Source organism: Otolemur garnettii, unplaced genomic scaffold, assembly GCF_000181295.1.
Source record: "Otolemur garnettii isolate 467f Iridium unplaced genomic scaffold, OtoGar3 scaffold00171, whole genome shotgun sequence".
In the NCBI taxonomy this organism is placed as follows: domain Eukaryota; kingdom Metazoa; phylum Chordata; class Mammalia; order Primates; family Galagidae; genus Otolemur; species Otolemur garnettii.
Genome location: NW_003852566.1, coordinates 1,054,515 through 1,079,724, shown reverse-complemented (window position 1 = coordinate 1,079,724; position 25,210 = coordinate 1,054,515). Strand labels below are relative to the sequence as shown.

The window sequence follows — 25,210 nt, the reverse complement described above, 5'->3', positions numbered from 1 at the left end:
GAATAAAATTGCAACACCTGCTTTTTTCTGCTTTCCATTAGCCTGGAATATAGATGATCATCCCTTCACCCTGAGTCTATATTTGTCTTTTAAGGTAAGGTGAGATTTCTTGTATACAACAGATGTCTGGTCTGAGTTTCAGTATCCAATCAGCCAATCTGTGCCTCTTTAGAGGACAATTTAAGCCATTCACATTGATTGAAATTATTGATAAGCCTGATAAAATTTTAGGTATCGAGTTGTTCAAAAGTCCAGTGGACGTTTTTACTCCTTTTGCCACTGTAGAAGCTGGAGTTTGATCAATAGTTTCTGAGTTAGTTTACTTTGGTGGTGGAGGATTGCAATGGTCATTATAGAGAATAGGTCTGAGAATATCCTGGAGAGCTGGTTTAGTTATGGCAAATTTCTTCAATGCATGAATGTCATTAAAGTATTTAATTTCTCTATCATAAATGAAACTCAGTTTAGCTGGATACAGGATCCTGGGCTGAAAGTTATTTTGTTTTAAGAGATTAAATGTTGATGACCACCCTCTTCTTCCCTGAAAGGTTTCAGCAGAGAGATCTGCAGTTATTCTAATATTCTTCCCCTTGTAGGTTATGGTTTTCTTACGTCTCACTGCTTTCAAAATTTTCTCTTTCATATTCACTTTAGTGAAGTTAATTATGATGTGTCTGGGGGATGTCTTATTTGGGTTGAGTTGTGCTGGGATTCTGAAGCTGTCTGCAATCTGAATTTCAGGATCTCTTGACATATCTGGAAAGTTCTCTTTCATAATTTCATGAAGAAGAGCCTCTGTGTTTTGCGAAGCAACTTCATTGCCTTCAGGAATTCCTATGAGGCGAATATTAGTTTTCTTCTAATTATTCCAGAGGTCTCTGAGAGAATGATCTGTTTTTGCTTTCCATTTCTGATTCTCCTTGGATGTTTGGATATATTCAGAAGCTTTGTCTTCTAGATCTGAGATCCTTTTTTCTGCCTCTTGGAGTCTGTTACCAAGAGATTCTACTGTATTTTTCAGATCTTTGAGGGCTGCAATCTCTTGCCTCAATGTTTCAAAATCTTTGGTGGTTTTTTCTTTGAATTTGTTGAATTCTTGAACAATGTTGCAGGTGGGGAATATATATAGTTTTACACAGTTTTACAGTTTTATGCCTGGCGAGAGGGTGCTATGGCCAGCAGGGATAGGAGGTCCAGTTTTTAGGGGGGTCTCTCCTGTGGTATAGAGTGGGAGGATGCTTGAACTCTGCTCACTTGTTTGTATGCAGTAAATTGCAAGCCCTTCTTGTGGGGGAGGGAATTCCCATCCACTTGGTGGTGGATTTTGTATCTTTTGATTGTATTTTGGGGGTTGAAGCTTGCCTCAGAAAGGTTGAAGTGCGCTCTTCAATCTTCTCTCTTGGCTCCGCTCTAAACCATCAGCTCCCTTGCTAAACTTCTGTCCTTTAAGCCTCCTTCTGGACAGGAGCCTCTATAAAAAGCTGGCTGCAGTCCACCATCTTGGCTCTGGCTGGGTCTAGTGTTAACCTACACACTCAGCTTATGCAAAGATGGCTCAGACCAACTGATATAGGGCTGCCTAAATTCTATGTGAAAGAGGCAGGCTGAGAAAGATGTGCCCTGAAATGGCATATTCTCCAACACCTTTACCAAATGTGACCAAGGAGGTTATAGGAGTAGGAAGAATTGTCCAAAATGTAGAGGGAAAATGCGGCATGGACACTGTTCCCAGAGGGTAGCAGCTTCTGCAACTAGGTTTTACAATCAGGGCATCTTTAAGAAACATTCTCCTTCTCCAGGGTAGGGGCCCCACCACATCTGCTTGACCTGATTTCAGAATTGCTATGGGCTGGAGGCTGCAGCGGGCCTCCTCTCTTCCCATTTCTAGAGGAAAGTAGTGTCTATTGCCCTCATCTTGTCTCTGTGGACATAGAGCCATTCCTCTTGCTCAGCTCCTTGGCCTTCTCAGCCTTTGGGTTACATCTTTGGTAGTCTCTGGTCTCATTTTCATATTCAGAGTTATTTGCTCTTATATCAGCAATTTTTTTTTGGCTGATGAATTATACTAGCATAGCACCGTAAAGCTGAGTTATTACTGTTATCTTGAAGAGTTACTCCCCCGTCTGGACCTCATTTTCCTCTAATGTAAAATGATTAACAGCCCCATGCCTGGGACTTCAATGTGATGAACAGACAAGACCATGGTCATGGAAGTCCTTTGACAGGACGTACAATTTTGTTTCTAGGGAGTCCGTGGTTACATAGTGCTTGGTATTGCACTTGGACAGAGAGGCACTGGTTGGTGCCTCAGCTTCTTGTGGCTGCTGTACAAAGCACCTCAGACTGAGTAGCTGAGAGCAACCTAAATTTGTATGTCACCACTCTGGAGGCCAGAAGTCCAATCACAGTGTCAGCAGAGCTGGTTCCTTCTGAGGACTTTGAGAGAGAATCTTCTGGGTCTCTGCTCCAGCTTCTGGAGATTTGCTGGCAATCTTTCAGGGTTTTTGGCTTGTTGGTATATCACCTGATCTCTGTTATCTTCTCTTGGGGTTCTCTCTATGTTCATGTCTGTCTCTGCCCCCAATTTCCCATTTATAAAGACAACAGTTATTCTGGATGAGGGGCTCAACCCAGTGATTTCACCTTAACTTGATTGCTTATGTAAAGATCCCATTTGTAAATACGGCCACATCTTGAGGTGCTGGTGTTAGCACTTCAACATATCTTCAGGGGAACACAATTCAACCTGTAAGAGCTGACCACAGTGGAGAGAAACCTTTGTAAGAAACCAGGCAGGGTTGTCCCATTGGGCCAGTGAGTCTTTGGCCTCTAAATCCCATCTTCCTTTCTGGGAATTCCCTATCCTCTGCCTCTCCTCATCTCTCTGAAGTACCCCTACCTCCCGAGGCTTACCCCACCAGGATTTGGTTCTCTCATCCATTTGTAGCACAAACATGCTCTGGCTGGGCCATGCAGCTGGGTGAGAACCTGAGTTTCTTCTCTGCCTGTCCAGCATCTGCTCATTATTCAGGGCTGTGCTCAATGTCACCTCCTCTGTGAAGTCCTCCCTGACTATCCATGAAATGGCTATATAAGGCATCCTTCCTGCGGTTGCCCTGAACCTGATCTCCTATGTCACTGCACGGATTCCGCTGGCTGTCATCTGTCCATGCCACTGTGAAAGAGCCATGCTGGACTCCTCCCTGACCCCATGCTGAGCATAGACTGGGCCCAAAGTGAATGACCAGTACGTGGCTTTCCCTGAGTGTGTGAGGCACTTGCTGCCCCTGGGCTCCATGATAGAACCAGAGGGTGGGCCAGACCTGGTCCCCCATGTAGAGGGGCGGGGGTCAGAAGCTATTCTGGTTTGTGATCTCCAAAGAGCTGAGCCTGATGCTGGGTGGTTTATCTGCAGGTGACCCCAGGCAGCAGAAGGAGGCGGGCAGGGAAGGAAAGGGGTGGGGGAGACTGTGAAAACACCACAGGACTCTCTGCAGTATGACAGCAGCTCAGCCCCTTAACCCAGAAGGTTAGGAGCCAGTTCTCCACTCCTATGAAGGAAAGAAGCCTTTCCCCCAGGCTACAAATCTGGTTGCAGCCATGTGATGTACTTTGATTTGACATTAGTTGTGTCTGTTCACATCTCCCAAGAAGCAGATGCCAGGACAGGATTACATTTGCAAAGCTTCCCTAGTGGAAATGCCTGTGAAAGAAAATGGGGCCAGACAACCCTGACTGATGGACAGAAGGAGGATGGTCCTCGAGCGCTGTGTGGTTGAATTGTGTTCCCCTGAAGATATGTTGAAGGGCTAACACCAGCACCTCAGGATGTGGCCTTATTTGGAAGTGGGAAGTCAAGGTGAAATCACAGCCTGTGTCCTTGAGCCACAGTCAGCTGTTAGAAGAGCCCCATGTCTCCCAGAAATTGAGCCCCATGTCTCAATTCCTGGCTGGGATCAGCCTGTGGGAAGTATGAGAGCAGAATAGAGCTGCAGCCGGGCCTGTTCTGTTCACGGGGCCGCAGCCAGGCCCTGTAAGTTCTGACCAAATTTACATTTGAAGTCCTAACTCTCCGAATGTGACCTTATTTAGAAATAGGGGCCTTGCCAGTGTGATTAATTAAGACAGAGTCATGCCAGAGTAGGGTTGGCTCCTAATCTAGTATGACAGGTATGGAACAGAGGGAAGGTGACTCGAAGACACAAGAAGAAAATCACCAACTGCAAGGCAAGGAGAGAGCCTCAGGGAAACGCTGCCTTGATCTCAGATGTGCCTCCAGGACTGTGAGACATTTACATTGTTTATGATGCCCAGTGTGTGTGGTACAGTCCACCCTCCACGTGGGGTTCTGTTTCCTTAGATTCAACCAACCAATTCAATCAGAAATATTCAGAAAAATAAAAAACAGTAACAAGGCATCAGTAAAATAGTACAAATAAAAAATAATACATTACAACAATTATTTCCATAGTATTTCCAATGTATTAGGTAGTATAAGTAATCTAGAGATGATTTGAAGCACATAGGTCTGGGAGGGTGTGCATACCCTAGGTGCATTAGGCCATTTTCTATTGGAGACGTGACAAAAGTCCCTTGACACCACCCTTGCACTTGGGTGTCCTTGGGAGTCCTGGAACCAACCAACTGAACTTGTCCCACCAGTCCTAGCGAGCTTGTGCAGTCCGCCACAGTCCCAGGACTGGGGTCTGCCAGGTGCACAGTGCGGCTGCCACACCAACTGCAGACACGACCAGGGGCTTGGAAGGCGCTGGCGGGCTGGTGTCTGTTGCCTCTGGAGACCCTGCTGTACCATGTGCATAGGACTCATGGCTCTTTTTGCTCCAGCTGCCAGCTAGGCAGCCAGCTGGCAGGTGAGCGAAGCCCAAAGCAGACCAAGCTCAGCCCCCACGCCGGGCGGATGCAGCCGAGAGCTGCCTAAGTCGGCCCGACCGGCACTCCCAGAGAGGTACAGTCTCAGACTGGCTCTCACAGCCCAGCTGCGACTGACTGAGATGGTGGAACCTCACAGAGCAGATGCCGGGCGAGGGAGCGCTGTGGAGCTGGTTGCCACTGTGGGTTCGACGTTTCGGGAGACACCAGGGAGGTGCGGAGAATGTGGGCAATGGCACAGCTCCGGAGCTCTAGGCGGAGGCGCCAGCACCGTGGGTCTCCCATTGCTGGAACTTGTTCCCATGGGCATTAACGCTCCTAACCTTCCGGGCTAAGGGGCTGAGCTGCTGTCGAACTGCAGAGAGTCCTGAGGTAGAAGAGTGAGAAGGGCAGAGGGCCCGGAGAAGAGAGGCCACCGTGGGCTTGGGGTCCGCCCCGTGGTAGAGGGCATGGAGAAGAGGCCACCGTGGGCCTGGGATCGCCCCATGGTGGGGGGCCCGGAGAAGAAAAGCCACTGTGGGCCTGGGGACTGCCCCGTGGTGGCAACTGCAGGGAGACCTGAGTGCCAGGGCCTGGGAGTGCCACAGGAACTGCTACATGCTGCACTGCAAAGAACGCTCTTCACCCTACTCGGGTCCCTCAGTGGGGAACATCTCAAGCAAGACAGGAGGTAAGGATGGCGCCCAGCATGCTGATGGCTGATCCCAAGCTGTGTTTGGGCAGCAGAGCCTGGAGCTCTTCTCCTTCCTTCTGGAACTGCTCCCAGAGGAGACTGCTTGCTTTACTCGGCGTGGGCCTGCTCCTGCTTTGCTAGTGATGGCTTAGCAGCACAAGGCAAGTGCTTATTAGCCAGGCTCACTTACTCTGGACCCATTTTTTTAAATGGTCATTCCAGTAGAGGAATAGAGATGTGTGTCAATATGGTAGAACCACTGTAAGGGGACTATCCAGGGCACTGGAACAAACTAGCCAACATGCACAGATTGTCAACATAAGGAACTAGGCCTACTGTGCTAATAGGACATGTGGTGCATGAATATTAGGTCAACTTAAGGAGGTGGTCAGTGTAGGAAAGTGGTCAGCTATGGAGGTTCTACTCTACTGTATTTGATTAAAGTCAAAGTATTCACCGATTAAAGGGTTTGAGAGAAATGTTTCCTGAAAAAGCCTTTTTTATTTTTTTTAGAACTAGAGCTTATATTAATAAGTATAAAGTGGTAGTCTGTGGTGCTGGCAGTGTGGACAATGTGATGTAGAGTATGAAGGCTGGGCACTACAGCTCTGCCCCAGGATGTTCAGGGGACAGCCAGTGCACACAATGGCCAGAGGTGGTGTCAGCTGAAAAAGTGGACTGAGAAGGGGGCTCAGGAAGAAATCAATGAGTTTGATCTCTTGAAGTCTTTCGGAATCTTAAAAGCCTATCAGCTGCTTCTCTGGCCAGTTCAAGCATCTCCCAAAATCTATCTTTTTTTCCCTTAGTTACCCACCCCCCTGACTCCCCAATGGGGCCTTGATTCTTCTCCCCTTCCTAATATTGTGCCATGCCTCACTGCCTGGTGCTAGGTTGGCTCAAGGCCAGGATAGGAGCACAGGCACATGGGAAAGCTTGCCATCCTAGGGCCCCTCTGCTGTCTCTGGCCAGTGGCTGGGTCCACTGTGCTGTCCTTGGCTGGGGGAAGAGGGCTGTGGCAGTGTCCCCTGGAGCAGGGCCCTTCTCTGGCCCTTGTGCTTGCTCCTTTTCTAGCAGCTGTGCACAGGCTCCCTGTCCCCAGGCTGGGCCTCTTCTCAGAAAACCTATTTCCATTTTGATGAAGTTCTTTCTCTCCTGGGGCCAGCGTCAGTCCACCCTAGTGTACCTGGAAATTAACTGGCCTATTCCATGACTGTCCTTATGGTGATTTGATCACCCTGGAAACTTTATTGCCCAGGTTTTGCCTTTTGAGGACATTTTGCCTGCATCTTCTGTAGTGGAAACTGCTCAGCCTTTAGGGGCCACTGGATGTTGGGAGTTGTTGAGGGTGTGGGTGTGGCTGGAATAAGGTGACTAGATTTTAACATTGGTAAAGAGGGACACCATTGATGGGGAGGGTGGGGGGGGTGGGAGGTTAAGGGTGGGGCGGAGGAGGGGTGTGTTCTTGATTAAAAATTGGTCTATATGGAGCAACAAAAATTTTCATAGAACACAAAAATAGTATTGTAATTTTTTAAATTTCAACATAAGTACAATTTACAAATATAATACATTAAAAAAAATTATGTATAGGGTGGCATCTGTGGCTCAAAGGAGTAGGGCAGGTCCACCTGGGCAACCTTGCCCAGGAGGGAGTAGGGAGTTTACCTTAGCCTTTTCATTTCCAAATGAAGTTATAGTAACCTCTTCATTCCCAAATGGAGTTATAGTAACCTTTTAAGCAGCTGAAAACTGTATATTCCTTTCCTGTTGCCCTGCCCTTCCCTAGATTGTGCATTCTTTCCAAAAATCGGGACTTTTAAAAATTGCCATGGGACTTAGGACAAATTGTTAAAAATCAGGACTGGCCCACGAAAAGCAGGACATCTGGTCACCTTAGGCTGGAAGGGGCTGAGCAACTCGGGAGTCACATTGACTTAGAGGTCAGTTGTAGGTGGGGGTCACAGCAGCCACTCTGGGGAGGAGGAAGAATGTCACTTCTCATGTCTTAACCACTGACTGAGTGTGGTCTTTCTTCCAGGCACAGCGTGGACTCTTCCTATTTTTTCCCAGCACATGGCTGATGTAGGGATAATTATTTCCACCTGAGGAAACCGGGGCTCGGTGGAGCTGTGCAGCCTGGGCGAAAGTGCTCCTAAGTTGCCCCAGGGGCCAACCAAGGTCAGTGACCCTTAAATGAGACTTGGAAGGTAGGAGTTTTCCAGAGAAAAGCATTTAAGGCAAAGGGAACAGCACATGCAAAGTCCTAGACTGTGGCCTGGATAAGAATAGCCAGTGTGACCAGAGTAGCATAGAAGGAGCAGGTGCAGGCCACAGTGTGGGTCCCTCTCACAGTGGCTTGAGAGACAGCAGCTGCAGAGCTTTGGCAGTGATGCAGACGGGCACTGCTAGTGCCCAGGCAGGTGGAGCACTGGGAGGGCGAGAGGACAGGGAGGCCTGCTGTTAGAACGCGGCATCGTCAGGACCTGCACGCTGACTGCATGTGGGGGCAGTTAGAAGGCAGCAGCAGCCGCAGCCCTCAGGTGTCCAGGTGGAGAGGTCTGGCAGGTGTATGAACATAGCTCTTTTGCTTGGAAGGGAGTTCTGGCCTGGAGACACACATCTGGCTGTGTGCAGTTGTTGGGCTGTAGAAACCATGAGAACAGGAGATGTCATTCAAATCTGTGTCCTGCCTCCCAGGAGTTAGCAAAAGAAGTGAAGGGAAGCTCAGGGAGGAAGGTGGGCCAGCGCCCCAGGTGCCACTATCCACTGGGCCATGCATCACCCTGAGGATGGAGCAGGGGCCACCCAACCTCCCTAGTGGCTCAGGGGAAGCTTCTGCAAGAGGTGACATCTGAACTGAGCCTTGAAAAATGACTGCAGCTGGAGAGGAGGGAGGACCAGGAGAGAAGTGAAGAGGCCGAGGGCACGCTGAGGCAGCTGGTGCCCCTTCTGGGGAAACCTGGGTGCACATTAAGGAGGGCAGCTCAGTTCCTCCCCAAACCTTTCCAGTGACCGAGATGACCAGCTCATTCTTTTGCTTAGAAAACTATTCAAAGTCTCCCCAGAAGCTGTGGCAGATTTCCAGAGTGTTTGGTGGGATGGTAACAGGTATCCCATCCCTCCTGGCTAAGTGGGTTTGAGGGTGGATGAGACAACACTAAACAGCTATGTTGACTGCAGAACCTCTCAGCATTTTTCACGTAAGGCTCTCCCTGGCTCTCCAGGAGAGTTAGCATGAGGGGTTCCCAAACTCCTCTGACATGGAACCCCTCTCCCCAGGGGTCCTGGGAACAAGGATTTCTAAAAGCACATTTTGGGAACAGCTTGCTGTCTGCACAAAGTCCTTACTCCCCCCTTAATCTTGGGAATGTAAGATTTTGTCTGCTTCTTGAGTCTAGAACCTCCCTACACCTTCCTGCAGTCCTGAATCACCCCCTCAATCCCACCAGCCAGACGCGTTCCCCACGTCACGCTGTGACGCATCGTTGGGCCCTCTGCTGGGCAGGCCCCTTTCCCTGATACGTGGCTCGCTTCAGTGAAGGCCCATTTCCATTCCTGATTCCCAGTCAGTTAGGTGCCCTTGCCTCCTCCCGCCACGACAGCGCTCCCCACGCCGACACCCTGTGCCTGGGCCTTTCTTTCCAGCCTCGGCTGGTACAGAGTGTGCTGGGCCCAGTCGCCCTGTAGGTGTGGCCCGAAGCTCAGCGCTCGCATCACTGTTTTCTGCATTGACAGAAAGGAGGAACGAGGCAGATAAAGGGCTTAGAGGTGAACTTCCGCTGCAGTGATGTTGGTTGGCATAGCTGTCACCAGCTGCCCGGCAGTTCCCTCTCCGGGGTCCCTTGCGGTTTATGGGGCCTTTCTCAGACGTGGGCTCACAGTGTGGGTCTGCATTTAAAGGGGAGACATTGGACGTCTCCACCAGCGTCTCACACCCACAGATAGAGATCGCCCATGCACAGGATGAAGCCTCATAAGTCTGGTCTTGTCTTTTTCCATTTTTGTGTTTTTATGGATGCTGTGATACTTGGCCTTGACCTCGGACTCACAGTGGTACCGCGGTTCCTCCCCGCCCCTCGGGTCTTCAGTCCTGCTTGCTGAGCCAGCGGCCAACACAGATGTCGCAGGTTTTCTTCACGCAGATCCCCGGCCTGTGCCTCTTGCTCTTGTGCAGCTTACGGGGTTTTCTTTCCGAGTCTGGTTAATGGCAGTGAGAACTCGGGTGTTGGGTTTGCGGATGACGCGGCAGTGCTCGGGTGAACAAGCTGGCAGGAGGGGTCGCGCTGCCCGCTGAGCCAGTGGCGGCCTTAGGGGACCGCGGGAGATGCCGCTGGGAGGGGAGAGGAGACAGGAGGGGAACAGAAATGCTGTCTAGGGGCTGGGAGAATGGAAGCCAGGACAGGGGGTGAGGGAGGGAGGCCACAAATCCGGCCTTTGAGAAAGGCTCGCTCTTTCTCCTCTGTGACACGCTTGCCAAGGAGAGCAGTGGGGAAGACCGTCTTTTGGCTTAGAAATCTCTCTACTCTGTCTTTCTCAAACGTGAAGTCAGGGCTGCCCTGTGGAACCCCTAAGGTGCCCTTCACAGGAAAGAAGGCTGGATCCCACGGCTCTGCCGCCCAGCTCTGGGAGGCGTGGATTCCTTCTTGTCTCAGACACCAAGGCTTCCCAGCAGCCCTGGAAGCTGGAAATGTTTGTATTGGGGTGAACTGGGCTTTTGGGGAGACCTGTGATGCAACTGAAAAGAATGACTTTCTCTAGGTGAGAAGGTCCACTCATGTTCCGGACATGAAGTGAGATGGTAAAATGCACATTAGACAAGGGTTCGGAGCATCTGGGCTCAAATCTAAATCCCAGTATTCGTCAACTAGGAAACCGTGGACAGGTCACATGGTGCCACACTCAATTTTTTTTTTTTTTTTTTTTGAGACAGAGCCTCAAGCTGTCCCCCTGGGTAGAATGCCATGGCATCACAGCTCACAGCAACCTCCAACTCCTGGGCTCAAGCCAGTCTCCTGCCTCAGCCTCCCAAGTAGCTGGGACTACAGGCACCCGCCACAACGCCCGGCCATTTTTTGGTTGCAGCCATCATTGTTGTTTGGCGGGCCCGGGCTGGATTCGAACCCGCCACCTTAGGTGTATGTGGCTGGCCCCTTAGCTGCTTGAGCCACAGGCTCCGAGCCCACACTCAATTTTTAAATTACACAAATGGGCAAATAACCCCTACCTGAGAGTTTCCTGGTGGGAGCAGAGTGTGCAGATCAGAGTCCTTGGGGGTCAGGCGCTGCTGGCCCAGCCCAGTCATTGTGGCTTCTGAGGCTCACTGGTGCATTAGCACTGGGCTGGAAGGCCAGGCCAGCACCTGGTTACTGAGGCCTGGCACAACAGGGCTTGGCTCTGAGTGGCCAGTTGACATTTCCACTGAAACAGGACACTGCTGACCACAGGAGCCTGGGCTCCTTCTTCGTTCTGTGGCTAAGAGAAGGGACCAGAGTGGCTTGGGCAGAGGAGGAAAAACTGGGCAGAGAGGAAGCAAGCAGCAGAGCACATTCCAAACGGCCCTTCAGCTGAGCCCACGGCTGGTGACCAGCCCCTCACAGCCTCCCTGGGGCAGGCCCTCCAACCTCAGGGGATCCCAGTTCCCTCACTGCTTTAGCAGGCTGCCAGGAGGACTAGAGAGAACACCCCTTAGGCACCAGCAGGGTCTCAACACATTACAGACCTTGCTGTTCCTGACTTACGTGACCCTGACCTGTCCTGCCTCCCCACCCTTTGTATCCAGGTGGTGTGTTGGTCAGCCTGGCCTCCCCAGTAGACTTGTGCATAAAGAGATTATCTCTCTATACTCACATTTCTGTTCTCTGGCCACCCAGTCTAAAGTCACAAGGCAAACACCTCCCAGCACACTACTGTCTTGTAATTATTTGTGTTGCATTCATCACCATTCAGTTTTTTTGGTGTCTTATTTATTTATCTGATTACTTATTCCCTGTCTTTCCCCAGTGGAATGTCAGCACCATGACGAAAACTTCAGACTTTCTGCCTTCTGTCCCACCTTCTCTCCTGCATGCACAGTGAAATGGGAAGGTAGATGTGAGAGAAGGATGGACCCCACTGCAGATGTAATTAATTAATAGAAATTTATTGATAATTTTGATACACCTACAGGTGCACCTGCAGGGAGCTCTTGTGGTAGGCCAACAAGAAACCTTGAATAGTGGGGGAAAGCGCTTTAATACCATTATTCTGCATAGTCATGGTGACTAGCAAGCTAGCATAATACAGAAGCCAATCATAGTGGTTAACACAGCTCAATATAGCTCAGGGGTCACAAGGTAAGGGTACATATTGATTCATACGTCATAAGATATATCACAAGTACAATACTTCATGATCATGAGATGGGGTATGTCATAGGGGTTTACACAATTCAGGGTGGAGGTACATTAGCTCATAATTCAGGGGTACAAAACAAGTGTTGGGTAAATTTCCGAGAACAACTTGGGACCTCTCCACCCGGGGCTTTATTTGAAATCAACCCCTCCCTTCCTCAACCCCTCACTGCATACTTCCTTAATTTCAGGCTGTTTCTCTACCCTTGAGAGGGCAGGAACTAAAAGGCTTAGGAGAGATTTCTTTTTCTAGGGTAGGGGGCTTGTTCCCCACTGGTCTTAAGGAGGGGGTCAAGGGCTGGGGGCTTGGTTATTACAGCAGCATGACCTGGCTCATAGCAGGGTTTGCATTAGGTCTTCTGTGAATAAACAGATTGTATTTAGTGAGTGGCAAGGAGCTATTTTCTGGGTTATGGCTGCCAGCTGTCACTGTGGGCAAGTCATTTTTCTAAGCCTTAGTTTCTTCTGAGATGAAGTGGGAACAAGGGATGTGGAGAGACAGGCACAGCCTGAGCTTGGGCATGCCTGACCAGGCCTTCACAGACTACTTACCAGGTGAGACTGGCAAATTCACCATAGAATGGTCTCCGTCTTCCAAGATGAAATCTTCTTTAGCTCCTGAGAATTAGTTGAATTGAAGGGTAACACATAACTACTAGTCTCACAAGAGACCAATGCATAAGCCAGGGATGATAATTTACTACTTTTTTCTATGAAAATTAGAATTATTAGGAATTGATTTGATCAGTTTTCTGGAAGCCAGTTTATAATCAGAAGGGTGCCAGAGAACTATGGAATGAGAAATAGAGGCATGAATTAATCGATATAAATATTTCCCACTGCTGACACCTGCTTGGAGAGTTATGAATTCATCTCCAAAGTAAAGGGAGATCAAGCAGTTTGAGTCTATAGATCGAGGCATTCTTCTCCTTGAAAGGGACAATGGGAAATGCCCTCTGACACTCTGAACTTTGCCATTAGGTTCTCACACCTGATCTTTTTTTTTTTTTTTTGAGACGGAGCCTCAAGGTATCCCTCTGGGTAGAGTGCCATGGCATCAGGCACCTCCAACTCCTGGGCTCAAGCAAGTCTCCTGCCTCAGTCTCCTAAGTAGCTGGGACTACAGGCGCCTGCCACAACGCCTGGCCATTTTTTGGTTGCAGCCATCCATTGTTGTTTGGCGGGCCGGGGCTGGATTCGAACCTGCCACCTTAGGTGTATGTGGCTGGTGCCTTAGCCGCTTGAGCCACAGGCGCCGAGCCTTTTTCTTTCTTTTTTTTTTTTTTTCTTACACCTGATCTTTATCACCTTATGTTCAACAGAGCCTGCCTAGCTTTGGTTCTGTCTTCTGAATACACTTCCCACCCTCTTCTGGTTCACTGGAGATTTTCCTCCTGATTCTAGGTGGCTCTGAGAGAGCTGTTAATTAGATTACACTGCCCCTTGCCCTCTACCTTGCCCTCTACTTTTGGGCTGGACACATGGCCAGACTGGCCAATCAAAGCAACTAATCTCTCAGGCCACTGTGGTGGCCCCTAAATCTAACCAAGATCTGCGCTTACTAGACCTGTGACCTGAGTGGGGCCACTCTGAGTCTTCATGAGGTTGAAATCTGGTAGATGTTTGCGAAGCTGGCTATAGTAACTCCTCTTGTCCTGTGTGATATGGCTTTGGGTACCTCTCATCCATAGCTGGAGTCTATTCCCCTTTCCTTCAATTTGGGCTGGTCCCATGACTTAGTCTGACCAATTAAAGACATATTGTGTGAGTTCTGAGCCTCAGCCTTGAGAGGCCTTGCCGATTCTGTGGTTCTGTTCTTGCTGTCTTAGAATATCACTGCCTTGCAAGGAAGCCAGTCAGGGGCCTCTAGGAGATGAAAACACTTCATGGAGAGGGAGAACATGGAGGGGATATCCCAGCTGTTCAGCTGTCCCAAGCTGAGGCCCTTGACACATGACTGAAGCCATGTGAGGCCGATCACCCCCAGCTGACACCACAGCCTCACATGCCTGACTGAACCAGGAGACACCACATGGACTGCCCTATCCTTCTCTGTCTGGTCTAAAGTGCTGATGCACAGAACAGTGAGGGAAAAAATAGTTGTTTTTTTAAAAGCCACTGGGTTCTGGGGTATTTTGTTCCTCAGCAATAGATAACTAACACGTTGAGAGAGAAGTTTTTCCCCCACTGAGGTGGCCAAGCTGAGATGATGTGGGGCTGGGGCCATCAGAGGCGGCCATCTGGAGAGACTGTTTGAAGAATAAAACTAAGTGGAGATAAGGAGAAGCGGAGTTTGAGAGAGACAGGTTGGGAATTTGAACAATGTTATTTGAGCCCCTGCATCAAGCTGAGACAAGAGCTTGCTGGCCGTCACCCTTGCTAGGCTTCCTCATAGGCAAATGGAAAAAACTCCTTTTATTGTTAAGCCACAGTGAGTGAAGATTTTGTCATTGGCAACTGAAAGGGGCCTGAGTGACAAACACGTATTTGCTGGATGTGTTAGTATGTGTAACTGGGTTTAAGCCAAATTGATGATGTCCAATATCTTTTTTTTTAGAGACAGAGTCTCATTTTATTGCTCTTGGTGGAGTGCTGTGGTGTAGTGGGAGTACAGGCACCCGCCATAACGCCCGGCTATTTTTTGTTGCAGTTTGGCCGGGGCTGGTTTGAACGCACCACACTCGGTATATGGGGCTGGCGCCCTGTCCACTGAGCCACAGGTGCTGCCCGACTTCCAATATCTTTCAAGTTAGTTCCTGTATCTCTCAATGACCCTTGATTTTTAATCATCTTATGTGCACATCAGTGCATTTGCTCAGTCGCACTTTACGCAGCATTTGCCACGTGCAAGGAGCTGTGGCACCTGCTGGAGATCCAGCAGGTAGCAAGACGCATCCAGTGTTTCCACCCTCCACTGCAAATTGTTTAATTATAATTGCATTAAATTCCAAGAAGGAAAAGAAATGGGCATTGCAAGACTGTGCACATCCCCACAATCTTGTGTGTGGAAATATTTAACGTACTTCTAGCACAAACCTATTTATTTTTCTTTTCATTCATGGGTTGAAACTATAGTCCCCTTTCCAAAATACCTGCTTCCAACATTAAAACTATCTTTCTTTAGATCTCCTTTTCTTCACCCAGATCTTTAGTGGGATGCAGCATTTTCAATATGCCACGTGTAGTGAGAGCTGAGAAGTGCCACGTTTTTAAGACTATTCTAAATCCAAGGGGTACAAAATCATGGGACTGCTGGGGGTCTGGGCTTCCAACACACTTCTGAAATACTGCCTGTCTCCTTACCACCCACACGTCCTGCTGAGAACGCAAGCTCTTTTTTTCCCTTTATTACTTCCAAGCTGTAGTTCTTGGCCGAGACAAACTGCAATCCCCAATTGCTATGATTTAATAAGAGGAAATTTACTTAACTTAATGTGCAAATTTGCCAGGGGAAGTGATTTTGATAAGGATAATTACATCCACATCTTAGTGTAAATTATAGCAAATGTCTGAAATTTATGAGCAGCTGCTGGGTCCTTGTCAGTCAGTGTGACCTCTGTTTGTTGGGGTTCATGACCAGCTGTGGAAACACAATGAGAAGGCAGCTGATTATCAGGAGTTCCTGAGTTCCATCATTTATTCAACTAATAGGCAGTATCAGAACTGGGTGATTTCTGTGTAGACCTACATTCAGCCATAGATGGAAGGTGGGAGGCAGGTCTGGACCCAGGAACATTCAGGAAGTGGTGCTGGTGTGACACTCAGGGTTTGTCAGACTCTGGATCTGAACCATCGACCAGCCTCATCCTCCCACCCCTACTCTCATAGCCACCAAGATTGATCCCAACAACAGTTTGCTGTTCTCTGAAAACGCCATTTACTTGTACATTCCTGTGTCTTCAGCCTTTTGTCACTAATTCCTCTGCCCCCTCTTCTCAGTTTGATGAAATCTGCGTTGAGATCCAGCTCACATGTGCCACTCAGAAGCACCTGCTCTAGTCACCCTAAGCCACACTGATTCACTGATTCCCTCCTCAGGGCTCCCGTCACATCCTCTTTACATCTTGATGATGTTAGTCATTTGTTCAGTAACTATATAACTAGGGCTTACTAGATGCCAGGAGTGTGGAGTCCTGAGATCAGTCCCATGCAGTTAAGGATGCCAGTGAAAAAAACAGCAGTCCTACAGTGGTGATAAACCCATCAGTAAAGGTGAACAAAGGCTTTTGTGGAAGTTAAAAGACTGGGAAGTCAACAAAAGAATTCTAGAGGCAGGAGTGCCGTGGCCTACCCTTTATGAAGAGAAATTGTCCAAGTGAGGAAAAGGAGAAGGGCCTTGTCAAGGGAGCACTAGACCTGGGCTGGGTATCAGTGGTTTGTCTTCTTCACCGTTTTCTTGATCTCTCTCTCTCTTTTTTTATTATTAAATCGATCTCTTGATAGTAGATATTCATTTCCACTATTTTTGTATTCCTACCACCTAGCACAGGCATGTAGTAGGTGCTCAGAAGATGTTTGGGAGATGAAGAAATTATCCATTAATCCAGAGCATGTTAATTCCACTCTTGTTTGGGAGTCTGGACTGTAAGTAGTGTCCAAGGATTCACTAAATAATGAGAAAAATGTAACCAGAAACAATGGGTCAGCATGACCTTCCTATTGCTGTTTAATAAGCCATGACAAAGTTGGTGGCTTAAAGCAACAATCATTTATTATTTCTTGGGATTCTGTGAATTGACTGTGTGGTTCTTCTGTTGCTCTCCTCTGGGTTCACTTATATAGCTACATTTAGCTGGAGGTTGAGGCTTAGCTGGGACAGTGGACACAGCTGGGCATCCCCCTTTATGTGGGCTTTCACCCACAATGAAGCTGGATTGAACCACATCACTCGGTGGCATTAGCATTCTAGAGGGAGGGCTCTAGAACACAAGTGCTTATTAAAGTTCTGCTCTGTCACATTTTCTGTGTTTCAGTGGGCAAGGAAATTTGCCTGGCCAAGTCTAGAGGCAGTGTGGCCGGGTATTAGACATGGGCAGGTACACTGGAAAGCATGATTCACCACACAAGGCCAGTAGGTATTGGGTTGTCAGAGTGGAAGGGATTAATGAATGGAAGTGAAACATGCAGGTTGGGAATCAAACCAGAGTCATCCCTCTGGAGACAGGGGCTGTTCTGCAGTGTAGTTGTAGGAACACTGATCGTGGCTGGCCTTGGGGCTGGAAGGATTTGGATCATATAAAATGATCTCAATAGATTACCTCCAGCATTATAGACAATAATGTGAAAATATTTGCCAATTTGAAAGGAAGAGAAATCAGCAGAAAGCATAGGTCAGTACCACAGCAGCTCCCGGACTTCTGCCAACCTGCTATGGACAGAAATCCAGGATTGTGCCACAGCAATCTCTGGATGTGTGTCTAAAGAATTGGATTTGCTTCATATATTCTCATTTGCCTTGGGTTCTGTCCTATCATAACCCATATGTGAATTAAGTTTAGGTTTAGTCATGAGTAAGAGAATTACAATAAGAGTAGCTTAAACAAGATAGAAGTTTTGACTGTCACAAGCAAAGGCCAGAGGCAGGCAGCCCGAGGATGTCAGCTCGGCTCCATGAAGCACAGACTGACAATCCACATGGCTCACTTTCCTGCACTTTCAGGGCGTGGCCTTCAACTTCGTGGTCTAAGGTAGGTGGCCAGTGCACCTGCCACTACATCGGCATTCTTTCCTTTGGTCCTCCCTGAAATAAAGGCAATTTCCTGGTGCCTCCTGTGTACTAGAGGGAGACTACAGAGCATTTGTTTGTGGTATTTAAAGTCATCTCTCTTGGGATTCTAAGGAGAGGTGATGTTAGGCCTAGACTATAATGGGAAAATACCGGTTAACTCCTGACAAATTCCTGGACTGCAAGCCCTCAACAAAATGGAGTAAGTCTGGTTCACTCCCAAGCTGATGGGAAAGTACTCACTAACTTCTTGCTTGACTAATTCCCTGGGAAATGAACTGACTATCCATGGACTGACTTTTAAATAATACCAGGTGGAAAGAATACTGGAACTAAGATGTGTGGGAAATATTAAAATAAAGATGTATGACGTATAGCTCACTAACTGCAAAATTCTGCTTCTGTACAATGCTCGCTTGCTACCCCACCCGAATGCACCTGGACAGCCTGTGTGCCAACCAGGATGCAGACCAAGCCTTAAAAACCCGACTCCTTAAGCACGCTGGCTGCTCTCAGAAACCTCATGTTGGGACATGGAGGCAGTCGCCTGCTGGCCCTTCAATAAAAGGACTCTGCTGTAAATTTGGCTTGTTTGACAGTGTGGTCTTTGTGGAACTCCTGGGCACAACATTGAAAGAGAAGTTCTTCAGAATTTCTGTGAGAAGCAGCAGCCAAGGTGTATAATCTAAGTACTGGGACAGTCTGGCTGGGACAGTGTTGAACCATGTAAAATTAGTCCTCTGATATTTACTTCAAAATAAAGTAAGTATAACAAAATTTCTTCACATTTTCTTCTCACATCCCAGTAAAGCATCTTGTGCCCTGAGACAACTGTTGTCCTATATTTTTCCTGTTGCCGTTGTAACACGTGAACACATCTCAGCGGCCTGACCAGAGGACAGTGATGGTGGCTGGGGCTGAGGGGAGGTGGGAGATGGGAAGATGTGGCTCAAAGGGTACAAAGTTTCAGTTATGCAAGATGAAGAAGTTCTGGAGACAAAAGTACCGCGCAGTGATTATACTTAACAGTTCTGCATTGTACACTTGAAATTTGCCAAAAGAGTAAATCATAAGTGTTTTCACCACATAGAAAAAAAAAAGGCTAGTATGTGGATGTGTTAATTAGCTTGACTGTGGTGATCATTTCATAATGTATAACTTGTATCAAAACATCAAGTTGTATATCTTAAATCAATACAGTGTTTACTGTCAATTATTCTTCAATATAGTTGAAAAATGGAAAAAATCTGTATGATTTTTGGTTTATTTTTACGTTTTCTATAAGTGTGGAAGTATTTCAAAATAAAAAGGTAAAAAATTAAAAAAACAGTGACACACATACTTTAGTGGCATAAAAAATCATAGATTTATTTATTATCTTCTGGTTCTGGAAGGTAGAAATCCTAAAATCAAGATGTAGACTGGAATGCCTTCTTCTGGAGTCTTTAGGAGAGAATAAGTTTCCTTTCCCTTTCCAGGGATTGCACTGAAATCCTTGTCTCATGACCCATCCTCCATCTTCAAGGCCAGCCATGTAATGTCTTCAAATCTCCATCTCCCCATTCTCCGTCCTTCTTATAAGGACCCTCATGATTACACTGAGTCTGCCCAGATAATCCATGTTAATTTCCTCAACTAAATATCCTTAATTTCATCACATCAGCAAAGTCCCATTTGCCATGCAAGTGAACATACACACAGGTTCAGATAAGGCCCTGGACATTTTTTTTTTTTTTGGAGACAGACTCTTGGGCATAAGCAATTCTCTTGCCTCAACCTCCCAAGTAGCTGGGACTACAGGTGCCTGCCACAACATCTGGATAGTTTTTTGTTGTAGTTGTCATTGTTGTGTAGCAGGACCGGGTTTGAACCTGCCAGCCCTGGTGTTGTGGCTGGCACCCTAGCCACTGAGCTGTGTGCTGAGCTGACCCTGGACATCTTTGGGGGGCCATTACTCTCATTCATTCATTCATGCGAGTAACATTTATTGTGCACCTTCTGTGTGCTAGAAATGCTGTTACCCGGATACAGTGGAGAGTATCCACTGTAAAACAGACAAGGTCCCTGCCCTCCTGGCGCAGTTCTTCATTTTTCTAGATAAGCACCAGCTGACTGTGCCCAGAGCAGGTGAACCTTTGCAATGATGTGAGAGGAATGTCTCATATGCTAAGCCACACATGCACAAAAACATAACCATGTTTGTTCAAATGTCCTTGTCACTGTAAATGTTAGGATGGAATGTCCACCTGGTGCCCTTTCTTAAGTGAGTGAGGCTTCTTAATAAGGAACCCTAACTCTCAATCTCACTAAACAAGAGGAAGCAGGGAGATTTTTGTCCCACCATATCCCTGCTTCTTGCTAATCTAAGGGTGACTCCAGTCTGTGTTGCAAGAACAGGGGCCAATGCCCGCTGCAGAAGCCAGGCCCGGCCAGTGGCTGGCGTCGCCTCTCCCTTCTCATTTGCCGGTGTTTGGCAGGGCAATAGTGTTACTCTCTCGCATAGGATACAGAGACTACCTTCCTGTGCTTCATTATTTACAGAGTTTCCCAAATGGCAGGACTAGCTGGGGTTGAGGTTTGTTCTCCTGACACATCATTGTTAGAGACCCAGGGTCTTGAGTCCCGGCACCATCTGTGCTCCAGAGGAGGGCGCTGGGTCGTGGTGGTGCTGAGCGGGCATCCTTTGCAGACTTGGGTTGCCGCCTAACGCTGTGTATGGGGCCGGCCACCGTGTTGTCCTCATTCTTCTTTAACCAGGGTCTAGGAGCTTCTTCTCCTCCTTTTAACTGAATCCTCCCCTAAGGTAGTAAGGACTAATTCTCTTGCTCAAGTTCTTTGGGTAAAGCATATGGATTTAAAGCTGTGAGTATTGTCAAAGGAAAATTGCACAGGATAGTTAAACAGACAAGGAAAACCTTACTTAAAGCTATTGCTATGGGGAAGAGAGATTAAATTCAACTCTGACCACAACAGGTGAGGATTTATAGCAAGGAGCAAGGTGAGGGAATCAGTGGATGCAATGTTACTAGGAGAGGCTTGGTTAGGTATCGCAGGCAGAGTGGGAAGAGGAACTCTGTTAGATACCAAGGGTGAGGGGAGTCTTACCAAACTGGTGTGCAGTTTGCTAAAACTGGGTTTGTCAGGCCAAGACCTAGGGCAGCAGAGTGCTCAGAGGAGCCCGACCAGAGTCTGGTCAAGGAGGGAGTCCTTGTCATTGCCACTGTTTTCTCTCTGTCCTACGAATTGGCTTGCCACAGGATCTACATAACCCCTGTTCCTCTGTCCAGGGATGGCCTGGCCCTATTTGGGTGTGGGGTGGATACCTTCAGCACAGGGGCTCGGTATCAGGAAGGATGCCCAAGGTGTTCTTTGCAGTTCTTCAGCAGGTGAGAGAGGGGACACTTTGATCACTGCTCCAGTGGCTGCTGCTATTCTTCATTCCCACCACCATGCGTGGGGGTCCCACTCCTCCACATTGCCAGAATTGGTATTGTGAGGATCTTCTATTTCAGCCACTGTGGTAGGCTTCTTGGGGTCTCTCGTGGTCATTTTAATTTTCATTTCCCAAGTGACCACTCATGAACTTCCTTTCTGCATGCTCGTGCGCCCTGTTCCTGAGTGAAGTGCTTATCCTTAGTTTTTGCCAGGTTCTGAGTTGTTTATATGTACAGGGTTGGACAATTATGTTCACAAACTCATCCTAGAAAAAGTCACTATAGTCACCTTCAAAGTACTCCCTTTGGGAGGCTATGCCCAGATGCCAGTCCCTAGACCACCATTCAAAACAATTTTGGAGCTCTTTTTGAGATGGCCATCAGAGCTGTCATCCTATTACCATTGATATCCTAAATATCATCAAAATGCTTTCCTTTAAAAACTTCCTGTATCTTTAGGTAAGGAAAAAAGTAACTGGGAGCCAGATCAGATGGGTTAGGAGGGTGTTCCCATACAGTTATTTATTCACTGGCTAAAAACTGCCTCACAGATGGTACTGGTGCAACTGGTGCATTGTCAGGGTACAAAAGCCATGAGTTCTTGGCCAAGATTTTCAGTTAAAATTTTCCTGGCTGTTTCTCTATGCATGTTTGCTTGGTCTACTATGCTTCTCATGGTCAGCTGATAATTTTGATACGCAGTCTGATGACTTTTTGCAGTGTTTTCATCAGTTCTGCTCGTTACCAACTGCCCTGACCTCTCTTCATTAGTATTGCTTTATCTTCCCGCAGAAGACACCTTTAATCCATTTGTACACCACCATTTTCTTCATGTGTTATTCCCATAAACTTGGACTAACATGTCCCTGATTTTACTTTCACATTTGGCAAGTTTTAACAAGAAATGTAATGTTTGTTTGTTGCTCTAATTTAAGCTCTGATATTCTCATGACAGGACACAAAAATATACAAAACAATAATGAACGCCGCTCAGCAAGACACTGCCACACATCGACACAAACGCAGCTGTGAGGCTTTGACATACTAGGGTTACAATACCTTACTCAGCTGTTTGTGCCGTGCTGACTACATGAGCACACAGTGGCAAATTCATAAACTTAATTGTCAGACACATACACACACACTCACTTTTTTTTTCTTAAAGAGGTGGAGTCTTTGATCATAGTTCCCTGCAGCCTAGCAGCCTTGAGCTCCTGGGCTCAAGTGATTCTCCCACCTGAGCCTCCTGAGTAGCTGAAATTACGGGCATGAGCCACCATGCCCAGCTGAGTTGTTTATTTTCTTATTGTTGAGTTTTGAATTTCCTTGATGTATTTTGGATTCAGGTTCTTTGGTGGATATGTGGTGTGGACACATGTCCTCCTAGCCTGTAGTTTGTTTTTTCATTCTTTTAACACAGTTTTAAGTTTTGATGATGTCCAATTTATCAAATTTTCTTTACAAATGGTGTTTTGGGATTGTACACATCTAAAAAATCTTTGCCTAAATTTAATGAGATTTTTCTCCTAAGTCTTTTTTCCAAAAGTTTATAATTTTATATATTGTGTTTATAATTCATTTTACATTCATTTTTAGGGATTGAGATATATTTGAAGTTTATTTTCTTACATCATTTTATTTATTGATTGATTGATTTTAACAAGACCAAACTGACTTTGGGCTTTATTCTTTAAACAAATTATGGAGAATGGAGGGAGAGAAAAAAAGGTTATTTACAGGGAATATCTACGTATCTACCACAAGTACAGATTCAATGACAGAAAAGACCTCAGTACACGCTGGCATCTCAGAAGCAGTGCTCAAATAGCTTAGTTTTATTTTATTTGATTTTGAGAATGCCTAAGATCTTTCTTCATCCTGAATTTTTGGAGCCAAGTAGTACTTCAACTGTCCCACATCAGTTTATATGATTCTATATCATATATCAGTTCTATATCTATATCAGTTTATATGACTCTACACCAAAGGGTTCATCAGCAGACACTCTGAGTGTTACAGTAGAAGAGAGTAGAGCAGCTTTTGTGAAGAAGTTCAGGCACCTCAGTGCAAAAGTTAACTGAACTGGCTCATTCGTCTCTATAGTCACAGCTCCCTCCTCTTTATCCATGCCACTTGTCTGTGACAACTTAATATTTCCATTCCCAAGTTCTCCACTTGGAGAAAACTTTACTCCTTCTTTTGCCCAGGAAACTACAACAGCTGTAGTAGTGACTGAGATCTCGGCATGTCCGTGCAAATTCACCAGAAGGCATCTTTACCCCACAGCTGGATTCTCGTTGTGGAATTCCAAGCTATTGAACATCCAAATCCACTAACTTCATTTCATAGTTGGAAACGTTCTCCTGATGTGGTGCTTCAAATACTAGCTCCATGGTGTCCGCACTATCGTCAGCCCTTAGTGTAATGATGTCTTACTCGCCAGCACATGTTAGTATTTTGGACATGCTGGTGACGTTCAAGGCCACAGCCAGGTCTCGGTCACAGCGTATGTGTCAAGCCCTCAGAGCGCCGGGGGAGCTGCACCAAAGAGATGTGGGGCGATTCCCGGCTCTGCAGGTTCGCGCTGCTTGAGCTGATGGCCCAGCAGGCCTCGTTGACAAGGTCCTGAGTGCTCCCAACACCTTCTTCAAGATGTAGCCTTGGACTAGGCGCACCTTGAACATGGTGACAGAGTCGCAATGACATGGCTATAGGTGAGTAGAAAGGAAGGTCTGGCTGTTTTTGGCTTCATGAGGCTGAGGGTGAGAGGGTGAACACGAGGAAGCAAGAGCCTGAGAGGAAGAGGATGACCATTTTCTCAGACCATTTATTTTAGTAACATTGTAGAAAAGATTATACCTTTACATTTGGTCAAAAATCAATTATCTTTTTGGGTGGCTCTATTTCTGGGCTCTTTAGTTTTTTCTGTTGATCTATGTGTTTACATATTCATCGAAACCACAGAGTCCTGATTACACCTTAAAATCAGGTATTAGTTTTCTTTATTCTTTGTTTAAAAAAATTATTTTGGCATTTCTACTTCCTTTGCCATTTCTTGTACATTTTAGAATCAGCTTGTGGTTTCTACAAAGTTTCTGCTGAGATTTTAATTGAGATTGTGTAACATTTACCATAAATTTAAAAAGAATAATCGTGTAACAATGAAGTCATTCGTTCAATGAACACAGCGTATCTTTCTATTTATTGGTAAACTTTGACTTATTTCATCAGTGTTTTGCAGTTTTCAGTTTTGTTAGATTTAGCTATTTAATCAAGTATTTATTATTTTTGGAACAACTGTAAATATAATTTTTTTATGTTTCAGATTGAAGTTATTCATCAATAGTGCAGAGAAATACAATGAATGTCGTGTGTTGATCATTTTAGTCTGTGACATTGTTAGGTTAACCTTTTAGTTATAAGAGCTTTTTGGTAGATTCTTTGGGATTTTATATGTACTGTGTTTCCCCCAAAATAAGACCTACCAAAAAAATAAGCCCTAACAGTATTTCTATGCATTTGTTAAATATAAGCCCTACCCCGATAATAAGACCTAGTGATGGGCATGGCTATGCAGCGTATCTTCATGCATTTTGGTGCAAAGCAGTAAGGAAGACTGGAGTACCTTTTATCTGTCACAGCTCCTTTCTCCAAGCTGTTGGCACTTGCGCAGGTGCACGGGTGGCAACGGTATCACTCCTTTCTCCTAGCCATTAATGCATGCGTGGGTGCGCGTGTGCACGTGTGGTAACCATGGTTGTAGGCATCCTATTGCACACGTGTGAACAGCTAGGGGAAAGGAGTTCACGCATCACTAGCACCAGCCCACCAACAAGGTTGTCTCCCCCTGTCAGGTTCTGGCCATCCTGTGCATGCTGAGGCTTCAGGTGGAGATGGAGACATAGATAGGGGAGGGCTCCACAGTGAAAGTCTCCTTAGTGAAATGAGGAGCAGGACGCTTCGCTTTTTACCATATTGTGTGTCCCCCGGGGGAAGAATGGAAGCTGTGGCTGCTATTTTACCCAGCACCAGTCCAGCAACAGTGTGCGGGCCTCTCTCACCCCACAGAGACACCAGTAAAGCTGCTGCTCCCCAGCAC

The 25,210-nt window shown here is 46.8% G+C and overlaps 1 protein-coding gene and 1 pseudogene across 1 annotated transcript in view; both read right to left on the bottom strand.

The window, feature by feature from the left end:
- Positions 1-15,461: 15,461 nt before the first annotated feature.
- SLC2A9 (solute carrier family 2 member 9) overlaps positions 15,462-25,210 on the bottom strand; it is a 224,015-nt gene continuing 214,266 nt past the window's right edge. Inside the window, exon 12 of the mRNA XM_023519318.1 lies at positions 15,462-15,532. Within this exon, the coding sequence (XP_023375086.1) occupies positions 15,497-15,532 (36 nt within the window). The 3' untranslated portion in view covers positions 15,462-15,496. The remainder of the gene's footprint in view (positions 15,533-25,210) is intronic.
- On the bottom strand, positions 22,972-23,795 carry LOC100962726 (annotated as a pseudogene).